We start from the raw sequence: 10,983 nt of genomic DNA, 5'->3' as shown, positions 1-10,983 counted from the left end.
AGGCTCCAAAACTAGTATGAGCCCTATGAAATTGACTTAATAAGAGACAGGTGCAAAGTGCCCCATAGTACACAGCCATCTGTAACTCTCTATGCCTTGCTATATTTTAAGAAAGAGTTATGGTAGCTTACAGAGATTCACAAAACATCCTGATAACAAAAATAATAAATAGGTGACAAGGGAAAAACCAAAGATATATATGCAAAACAGAGCCAACAACGAGGTTTATATTTGTTTATGCAAATATACATATAATAGTTCCTGCCATGAGTCCACAGCAAATTTGGCTTTAAACTTTCTAACAGCCAGTATTCAAAGGAAGCCTCCTTGTTTATGTGATTCAGTGGTTATTAGATAAAAACAAGCCAAGACAAGGTGAAATTCCTACCCAGGATATTTCTTTTGGACTGAGCTATGCATGCTATACTCATTACACCCTGTGTCAACTTCTTAAGCCAGACCCAAGTTAACAAGGCTACTAATTATATCATAGGTTGATAACATGTCAAAACTTAACTTGATAAAAACAAATTCTATAGCATATATTGATAAGATATCAAAACCTAAGTTAATAAAACAAAATTCTATAGGAAGGAAGAGGGTGTCAATAGAATACCGTCTAGGAATATAGCTCGGGGTACATTTTAGAGTAATTATGACAGGCCTTGAATAATGCTCAGAAAATAAGAAGTGTTCTCAGCTGAACTATTAAATGTTCAACAAATGCTTCAGCCAATGCCTATATGGCTTGCTTGAGAGCAGATCTCTTATGGAGTAAAATACAGTGTTTCTACTGTCAAGCGGGGTCTAGATTACTGAGGAGTCAGATAAATATCCCATCCCTACTCCCTGAAGAAGCTTCCAGGCCAGTCGGATAGAGAAACACAGAGCGCTCCAAATAGTTCCCCTAATCCAGCAAAGGGGTATCGAGAATGGCCTCCGGGAAGCGATACTAATTGACTGTTAGAGATGAGTAGATCGGTGGGAGGGAGGGGATTGGCACCCCTGATGGGTCAGAAGGCTGTTCAGCCCCTAAAGTCAAGCAATGCGCTTGGAGCACGTCAAGGCCTGAGCTGGAATGAAAAGAGAAAGAAATCACACAGAAAGAAAGTGGAAGGAGGAAAAGAAAAAAAAAAAATGCATTTCATTCTCCACCACATGGCACACACATAAACATTGCTTCAGAGTTTGGGGGTCGGGGGTCAGCACTATAGCCATTTCCAACAAAATAGAGTTAGCGAACCCTGCAGGACGTTCATGAAAGCAGACCTCTCGCCCCTGAACCTGCGTTCCGTCAGTCCTCCGCTCACTTGGAGGCGCTCGTCTCACTGCGCAGGCGCCAGGTCAGACGTTAGGAGTTCCGGGTCTCTCACTAAGACTCCACCCTAGCCGCCAAACTGCCGTTTCTCTACTGCTCTCCGCGGAAGTCTCCGGCTGGAACTGGGGGGCGGGCCTTCCGGGAAAGGGGCGCGCGGCAGAGGAGGCTCGCGAGTAGGTAAGTCTGTAGGTGACTGTTAGGGGGGCTTGTAGTGAGTTATGGGCAATGGCTGCAGAGACCCGGCGGAGGTCTCCAACCTTGTAGAGTCGCCAGGAATAGGAAGAGTCAATTTCATTAAGCAGCTCGGAGGTTTCACAGGTCTCCCCCAGACAACTTGGCCTTTTCCTGCATAACCTGGGAGATGTACCAAACGAAGGACGCTAGCCTAGTTTCCTCTCCGGCGCAGTTACTCTCTTCCTGTTTAGGCAGCATTCAAGGCTCAGTTTCTCTGCTCATCAGTTGGCCTTAGCTTTGTGGGGCTGGGGATGCAGATTAGTTTTGTTACCAGCTTCAGAAAAGTATGATTGAATGATATTTAAGAAAAATATTAGCGAAATGCCCTACCGATTCAAACGTCGGTTGAGTTGACACTGTTGCTTCCATCACAGGCAGGCGTGATCCAGGCAGTTGGAGGAGGTTGGGGATGTGCTTGTTGAACTGAGTAAAGCTTGACATCCATTCAGAGCCGTTCGTGTCTCTGCGACCCAGTAAAATAATCGGTACTGGGCTTTAAAAAAAAAAGCAGTGTCTAGATTGTTTTTTTGTGAAACACGTGTGCACATTGTGTGAGTTCCTTGAGGCCTGGTAACTATGACTATTAGGGCAGGCCCTGGGCCATGAGTTTTGCACGTCAGCCTCACAATGCAGTGAGATAGTACAACTGTCCTGTAGTAGATGAGAAAACGAAGGCAAAGAATACATACTACTGCAAACACGATATGTCCATTAAAGTGCAGAGGCAAGATTCCAACCAGCTTTTCTACTCCAGAGCTGGCGCTCTCCACTAACCCGTGGTTTTTGAGAAACCTCCCTCCCCAGCAGAATTTACACACACACACACACATTTCAGCATTCACTTTTAAAGTTCCCCCCGGGGATTCACCACACTGAGCGTTACCCAGGTTAAGAACTCCTGCACATCATCTGCACTTTTCAAAGAAAAAAGGCAAACCTAATCCAAAGCTAGTTACTGTATAAACCTGACCTTTTAAATGCATCAGACCTATCAGAAAGATCAGAGAAACTTACCCTTTTATGCTAAAGTAAAGAGACGGATATTTTCTCCTATGGGCTTAACATGTTTTGCTCCGGCACATTTCAGTAATTTGTTTTTGCTTAGCATTTTCAAGTCCAGGTAATTTTTCTTCATGATACTGTTTTCTTTTTCTTTCTTTTCACATTTAAAGAAAATTTGATATTTTAAGTGACTATTCTCTACCCCTTAGAATAGCTTCATGTGAATAAAAATCTAATTTTTTTGCCTTTTACCTTAATGTCTTTCACACAGTCATCATGGTTTTTTTAAGATAAAGTTGAAAGTTTCTGTAAAGGGGCATACCAGGATCCTGAAAAATCCTAGATAAGGCCTTCCAATATTTAAAAAAATTTAAAGCTAATAGAGTGGCAGTTTGCCAGTCTCAGGACCAATATTTATGGACAGCAGAACTTGTGCGCTGTTTTAGTCTGTGTAACAGAAAGGTTTACCAAGCTCCTATGCCATACTTCATCAGAAACATACAGGTCTGTGCTCTGTAAGAGACTACAAAGCAGTAATTGGTAATTGTCATAGCCATTTTCAGTTTGCTTCTATTTAGCAAGTGTTTCTTTGTTTCTAGTAAAGGATTCAGGTTTGGAGAGGCTTATTCTCTTTCTCCATCATAAAAGTTTTAGGACTTGGATTTTGTGATATGACCATTTCCATTGGATTCTAATGAGACCTTATTATTTATGAGCTATGTGTCCCAGTACTTTGCTACATTCCATGGTGGGCATGGAGATAACTTAGCATCCTGTGAAGGCTTCCATGACCACTGTCCTAGTGAGTTCCTCCCTCCTTATTACCTGTCAGGTTACCAAGCTGCTGGTCCCCTCGTCTATGTTTCTCTGGCTGTCAGTGTCTATAAGTGAGGATACCATTCCAGGGAGGTGCAGGTTCAACTACATGGAGTATGCACATGCTTTTTTGCGTGATTAAATGAGGACAAGGAATAAACAAATGTGTCTGTATAGAACGTATGAACACCAAGCATGTTTAGGTTTTTTCTTTTTTCTTGTTTTAGTTTACCATTGATTCAGTGCCACTGTCTTATTTCTCACATAGTCCTTCAAGCTTTGTTTTCGGAAAAGGAAACTCATATTTAGAGAGGATAGGTAATTGTTCAAAATAACCCAGTTGATAAGTGGCAGAGCCAGTACTCAAACCTAGGCCTCAGGATTCCATGCTGCCTCTTCATTTAAAAATAAAATGATTTGGGGTTCAGAACATATTTTTGTGAAAATTTTGTAGCAAATTGATAGTTCCTAGACCACCTTACAAATAACTGATTGTGGAAATATTGTGCAATGGCAACAGAAATCTGTTCTGATGCCATAATGGTAATTAAGCAAAACAAAGAAAAGTTGATTAAGAAACCTTTTGTTTTTAAGTTTTTTTGTCTGATGTTTGGAAAAAAGATAACCTTAAAGGTGGAAGGAAGACAAAAGATAATGCATGCAAAGAAACTTTTTGTAGCTTCTGAAGGCAACTTATGGTAATTTGCAAGGCCTTTAGAGGTTTATAGCACTGACTGTTTTCTCTTTATACGTTAACTGTTAATGACTTTTTTTCTCATTGATGAAATTATAAACCTCTAACAACCCCAATCCATCCCCATCCACATAATGGAGCAAGAGTTGGGAGAGAAAGGAATCCTAGAACTGAGTGCTGAAAGGAAAAGGAAGGAGTAAGGCTTGCACAGATCCCAGGTTGGAGGGGAAGCGGGGAGAGACCTTGGACAGTTCTCCCATTGCTGGCCTTCAGGTGGCACTATTGGCCCAAGATTGCTCGGTTGGTGTTCAGAAGGTAAATGGTTTGAGACTGACATTCTGAAATTGGTTTGAGGTCATCCTCTGCTCTTTCAATGGATCTTGGAATGGACATGAAAAATTCTTTAAATACTGGATATTTAAATTGCCAGAGCAGTTTTGAAATTTACTTGGCAGCATTCCTGTTTAGGAGGGTTTTTTAATATATTTCTTCTATTGGTTTTTCAAGATAGGTTTATGCCTTTTTTCTATTTGGAGATCAACTCCTTTTCATCCCAGCTGAACTGTCCCCCAGGATACTGTCTTAGTCAGCGAAAACTCTCATCTCACTATAAAAATTTCATGTAAATTAGCATATTCTGCCAACAGGTACCCTTACATTTGAACTAGAATGGAATGAGGGTTATTCCACCAGCAACATTCTTTGTTTTTTTGTTTTTTTTCAGATAAGGAACTCTCAAATGCTTTTTTTTAAATTGAAGTATAGTTGGTGTACAATATTATATGTTACAAGTGTACCATATAGTGATTCACAATTTTTAAAGGTAATACTCCATTTACAGTTATTATAAAATATTGGCTATAGTACCTGTGACCGTTCTTGATTTTTATGTATCACCTATATAATCTGCGATATATAGTACCTATAATTTCTGCATATTACAGAAATCATTCTTATACTATTTCAACATTCTGTGCCTCCGAAGAAAAAGTTACTGTTTTCAGCTAATAAGAATTTAACTAATTTTCATTAAAGCAGAATATATAAAATGGAAGATAAGGCAAGTAACATCACAATTCATAAGTGCCTTTTGTTCAGGAATAAAATGAATCTTTTGAGCTGCTGAGTTAATTCCTATAAGACTACTATCTTTGTTTTTCCCAGCTGGCTCTCAGTCTCTAGGCAGAATTCAATCCAGCAACCTGGAGGCTAAATGACCTCATAACTCATTAGCTGTTCTCAGAGCCATCTGGAGCCCTTGAGGAGAACAGTGTTCAAAGGGCTGATAATAAAGACAACAGCATAATTATTTCTCCACCATGGTTAAACCTTTAGGTGGCAAGCAGTCAGCATATTTATTATGCAGATTGCTGAGGTAGGTGTTTTCTGAAGGTATAATAACAATGCTGTGGTAGGATAACTTGTTTCCCTGTCCTCATCTAGCCTACAAATAGGTAAGCTGACTCTCAGTAAATAACCTACTGAGTCATAAAATCGTTCATTGTAAAAGAGGCAGTACAGCTGGGGAGTAATAGTGTGTGAACACCAAATGTAAAAGATGCGAAAAATGTAAAACATGCAAAGGAAATAGCCACTTGGACTGTGGATATTTCTCAACGCCGAGGCACGTCCTGCCAAAGATGTGAACTGATTCATGTGTGGCTTGCTGTGTTTTCACTTTGTAAAATGTTCCTTAGGTAATCTGGGAATTTCTTGCACTAACCTCTTTATCTTTCTTCTCATTTTCTATAGGGACTCTTGCTCCTTGCTGCGCAAGAAATGTCTTCACTTTCAGAATATGCCTTGCGCATGAGTCGTCTGAGCGCCCGGCTGTTTGGTGAAGTTGCCAGGCCCACTGATTCCAAATCCGTGAAGGTGGTGAAGCTGTTCAGTGAGCAGCCTTTGGCCAAGAGGAAGGAGACTTATGACTGGTATCCTAATCACAACACTTATTTTGCACTCATGGGGATACTACGTTTTCTTGGACTCTACAGGTAATGACAAAAAAAAACACACACGAAGAGTAACCTATAAGAAATTTGTTGAGTAGATCAGAAAAGGAAAAAATTAGCCTTTCTATCTTTATAGTTTTGTGGCTCTTATAATAGTGCCCAGGTAGTTCAAAAGGTACAGTTGTGGGAGGGGAAAGCTTTCAAAATATCCATAATGAGTATACTTTAAAAAATAAAAAAAAAAAGGAAACATGCACTTATTGGAAGACATAATTTAATTGTCTAAAATGTGACTAGCATTGACTAGATACTGAGCTATAGTGAGATGTTAAATTAGTCATTAATCTAAGAGCACTCAATGGATGCAGAGGAAAACTGGTCCAAACACTGAGCAGATTCTTGTTGGTCAGATGAAAAGAGTCCCTGCCCTGTGGCTGATCTGCTTCCTAACTGGTGAGGGGGAGCCTCCTTCCTTTCCTGATGGCAGTTTTGTAGGATTTCTTATTTCCTTTCACCCTCTTTGGACATTTTTAGTTGGCACCCTTTTTGGTATACTAATTTGGTCTAAATAAGCTGTAGTTTACCTTTAAGAGTAATATGTAATCAATATTATAATAGGATAATAATATGTAATAGTTAGAGTAGCAGGCTCTTTCCACCATGCATTTGTATGTTTGTGTATGTGTCAGAAGTGGATGCTTAAGATGATATACTGCTCTAGAAAGAAAAAAGATCAAATACCCATGTGACCATTTTCTTTAAAAAAATGTCTTAGTTACCAAACAAATACATGCTCATTATAAAAGAATTTAGGGCTTCCCTGGTGGCGCAGTGGTTGAGAATCTGCCTGCCAATGCAGGGGACACGGGTTCGAGCCCTGGTCTGGGAAGATCCCACATGCCGCGGAGCAGCTGGGCCCGTGAGCCACAATTACTGAGCCTGCGCGTCTGGAGCCTGTGCTCCGCAACAAGAGAGGCCGCGATAATGAGAGGCCCGCGCACCGCGATGAAGAGTGGCCCCCGCTTGCCACAACTAGAGAAGGCCCTCGCACGGAAACGAAGACCCAACACAGCCATAAATAAAATAAATAAATAAATAAATATTTAAAAAAAAATAAATAAATAAAATAAAAGAATTTAAACAGTACATAATTGTATAAAGTTAAAATGCCTACTTTTTTTTTTCAATTTAACAAGTTTTAATTGGACTTGTCTTAGGGCAACAATACAAAAATTAATTTGGGACTGTTTGCGCTAATATAATAAAATTAATAGTTCATTCCAGATAACTAAAGATTGGTACATTCGTTTATCCAACAGATTTTTTTTTAAGTACCTTCCATGTACAGGCACTTAAGATGGGCACAAGGGGAGCAGCAATGAACAAAATAGAATAGATTTTCTTAGTTAATATATAACTAGAGATGATAGTCCATGACGTATTTTGAATTTCTGGAATTGCTTTTGGGATTATCTCCCTTGCCATTAGTCTCGGCTCAAAAAATAAAAATTAATTTTATTCTTACCCCAAATAAAATATTGGAAGGCAGATGTCCTGAGTAGAAAATCATAACCCATAACCAAATTAAATACATTCATTTATTTTAATTTACTTGTTTGCTGCTACTCTCCATTTGTTTGAAAAATAAAGCCTTGACTATCTTTGGGGACAGAGAAAAAATACTTAGCATTTAGTTATCCATGGAAAAGCACAATTATTTTCATATTTAGCCACTAGTTATGGTAAATGGTGCCTCTAACACAAGGCCTCCTGGGAAGTCAGGCAGGATGAAACTAGACAGTCTTCAATAAAGAAAATCTTACTCAAAGACCTACAAAACAGGGAGGGAAGCAGGTTCTCAAAAACAGTGACTCATTCAGTCAAGCAGGTGCTTGGGCTGGTTCATCAACAGAGACAAAGACCCCTGCCTTTGTCGCTTGCTCTCTGGAGGAGGTTGTCAGGAAAGGTTGCTGGGGGAGGGAAGGAGGAGGGGGAAACACATTAAATAAGTAAATTATGTGGTGTGTTACAAAGTTGAATGTGCTACAGGGAAGAAAAACAGTAGAGCCTGCTGAGCAGGATCAAGAGTGCTGACCGGGCACTCAGTGGGCGGGGAGAGGACAGGTCACAGTATTAAACAGGACAGTCAGGGTTAGCCGCATTGAGAAGATGAGGCTTAGGCAGAGACTCGAGGGTGGTGAGTGAGCCAGGTGGGACCCAGGGAAGAGCTTGCAAGGCAGAGACAAGAGCAGAGCAAAGGCCTTGGGTTGGAATGTTCCTCGTCTGTTCCAGGGGCTGCACAGGCTGAGGGGAGAACAGTGGGGCAGGAGGTGGATTGTGAAGGGGGCTGAGTAAAACGGGGAGCGGTTTGCCAGGTTGTAAACAGAGGAATGACACGATCTGACATATATTTCAGAAGAATTACTCTGGCTATGTTTTTGAGAATGACTTATTTGGGGGGCAATCATAGCTGATCCCTAAGAGGTCTGTTGTATCTATCATGTTCATGGAATGAAACATCATACCCTATAAAACTGATCTATTTTAAAACAGCCTAGGGGGAATTCCCTGGCAGTGTAGTGGTTAAGACTCTGAGCTTTCACTGCTAAGGGCCCGGGTTCGATGCGGTTGGGGAACTAAGATCCCACAGACCACATGGCACGGCCAAAATAAAAAAATAAAAAATAAAGTAAAACAGCCTAGGGAGTTAAAAATTGGGCCCAGCAAACCCCTCTCTTACATTTAATTGGTACGCCATTATCCACACTTTTACAGGTGAGGAGACCAAGGGGCAGGGAGGGAAGATTCCTTATCCAAGGTCACTCAGCTACTGAATGGTGGAGCTGTGATTTGAACCCAGGGTCAAATGGGTTGCACAGCTTACATATTTAAACACTATACTGTTTGAGGCCCTCCATATCCGCAGGTTGCATATCTGCAGATTCAACCGACCACGGATCAAAAATACTAAAAACAAAAAATTCCAGAAAGTTCCAAAAAGCAAAACTTGAATTTGCCATGCACCTGGCAACTATTTATATAGCATTTACATTGTATTAGGTGTTATAAGTAATGCAGAGATGATTTAAAATATTCAGGAGGATGTGTGTAGAATACGCAAATACTATGCTGTTTTATATAAGGGACTTGAGCATCAGTGGATTTTGGTATCTGGGTGGGGGGGTCCTAGAGCCAGTCCTCCAAGAATACTGACCGTATTTGATCTTAGAATGCAGATATTTTTATACAGTACAGGCAGTCTTCATTCATATGTACAGACAGTCCTGGCTGCCTTGACCCCTGGAGGATCTGTCTGTTGATCCGGCTTCCTTCTGCCTGAGACTTTCCCCGGCAGCCTTTTTGTGTGAATCATCCACTGCCATCAGGGCAGCTTCCTCCAGACCTTTCCCCTTTGTAGTAGGTGCTAATTCCTGGGCCTCTCGGGGTCTCGTGTAGCTGTTGAAGCTTATAGCCACTTTCTGCCCCCTTCAGTGTTTAGTCTTAGTGTTACAGGGAAATTTGGGGCAATTATTAGTGTTGTATCCTGGTTACCTAGGTTTACATGGGCGGGCTTGGTAATTAAGCTGTTGGTAACATTGTTTCTGTGAGGGAAAACTGACCTAGAAATGAACTTTGGGAACACAGCCCATCTGTATGTTGGGGGTTCCCTGTCCTTTCTGTTCACCACGCTGAGCGCGCGCCCTGTAGAAGTCAAAGCTTGATAACCAGAACCACCTAAGAGAACGTTCTAGATTGGTGTACTTTTCCAGTCTGATAAAAATACTGGCTAATTTTTTTTTCTTTCTCTTTTCAGAGATGAGCATCAGGACTTTAAGGATGAGCAACTGCGTCTGAAGAAGCTTCGTGGGAAGGGGAAACCAAGGAAAGGAGAAGGGAAAAGAGCAGCAAAAAGGAAATAGTGTTGGTCCATCAGGAGAGGACTTCTCCCTCAGCAACCGAGAGCAGGAGGAAGTGTATTTATTGTCCCTCCACATATTGGAGGAGTATAAGCTTCCTAAGTTGAAGATTATTCAGAGGAATACAGTCATCTCCGTGCTGAAGTTTAATGCAGTTGAATTGTGACTGGTTTCTTGAACACATTTTAATTCTGCAACATTGTTTACCTTGGTTCTGTAATCTGAGGTTTACCTTATTCCCCAAAGAAATGAGTGCATGATTACTATTGAATGACTTGTTTGGGAGGGGATGGGATGTTGGCAGAGTGGAGGGGAAACTCATTAAATGAACACCCTCATTACTCCCTTCTTGCTTCCCCACTTAGCCAGCCCTAAGCTCTTTCATCTCTCTGGCTGTTCAGCCACTGTCTCCACCACCAAGCTCACAAACTTTATGTGCCTCTCCACCTACTCCTTTGAGAATATCTGTTAAGATAAATTTGTGGGATAAAAGGCTGCATCTGTTAAGAGAGTACTGGGTACCTGCTGTATACAGGCTACCAGAGCCCGGGTAATATAATGGTTTGCAACAAACAGTCCCTACCTCATGGAACTTTCAGTCCTGAGGGAGAGCCTAATATTACATAATTACATAAATACAATTGTATTACATGCTACAAAGGAAAAATCCAAACCAGACATTTGTGAGAGTGTGGATGGATCGATGGATCGATCCACAAAGATAGCAAGAGGCCCAAACCTCATTAGGTATTTTAAAGAAGGCGTCCCTGAAGAGATGATATTTAAGCGGGGCTCTGAAGAATAAATTAGAGTTAGGCAGAAGAAAAATGGTGGAAAAGCGTTTGAGGCACAGAGAACACCGTTTGCAAAGCCCTAAGGTAAGAAGAAATTGTCCCGTTCAAAGAATTGGAAAAAAGACCACTAACTAGTATGGCTTAGTCATAATGAAATAGACAAAGGCCAGTCTGTGAAGGGCTTTGCAAGTTCTGTGAAAAAGGTTGGACTTAACCAACTTAACCAGAGATCAAAGTGTGTAAGACGTTATTTCTA

At 41.0% G+C, this 10,983-nt stretch overlaps 1 protein-coding gene across 1 annotated transcript; it reads left to right on the top strand.

Annotated features, from left to right (window-relative positions):
- The first annotated feature begins 1,448 nt into the window (after positions 1-1,448).
- On the top strand, positions 1,449-10,440 carry MRPS33 (mitochondrial ribosomal protein S33). Its single transcript, XM_061198106.1, has 3 exons — positions 1,449-1,495; positions 5,817-6,058; positions 9,831-10,440. Exons 2-3 carry the CDS (start codon positions 5,844-5,846, stop codon positions 9,934-9,936), a joined length of 321 nt encoding a protein of 106 aa, XP_061054089.1. The 5' UTR covers positions 1,449-1,495; positions 5,817-5,843; the 3' UTR covers positions 9,937-10,440.
- The last annotated feature ends 543 nt before the right edge of the window (positions 10,441-10,983 follow it).

Source organism: Eubalaena glacialis, chromosome 8, assembly GCF_028564815.1.
Source record: "Eubalaena glacialis isolate mEubGla1 chromosome 8, mEubGla1.1.hap2.+ XY, whole genome shotgun sequence".
NCBI lineage: Eukaryota > Metazoa > Chordata > Mammalia > Artiodactyla > Balaenidae > Eubalaena > Eubalaena glacialis.
This window is presented reverse-complemented; position numbering and strand designations above follow the sequence as displayed.

What these genes read in the sequence shown, in the direction of transcription:
- MRPS33 (XM_061198106.1), top strand. Translation starts at nt 5,844, where the DNA reads ATGTCTTCACTTTCAGAATATGCCTTGCGCATGAGTCGTCTGAGCGCC. An exon ending in CGTTTTCTTGGACTCTACAG is followed by an intron (nt 6,059 to 9,830) that starts GTAATGACAAAA and finishes TTCTCTTTTCAG; the next exon opens with AGATGAGCATCAGGACTTTA.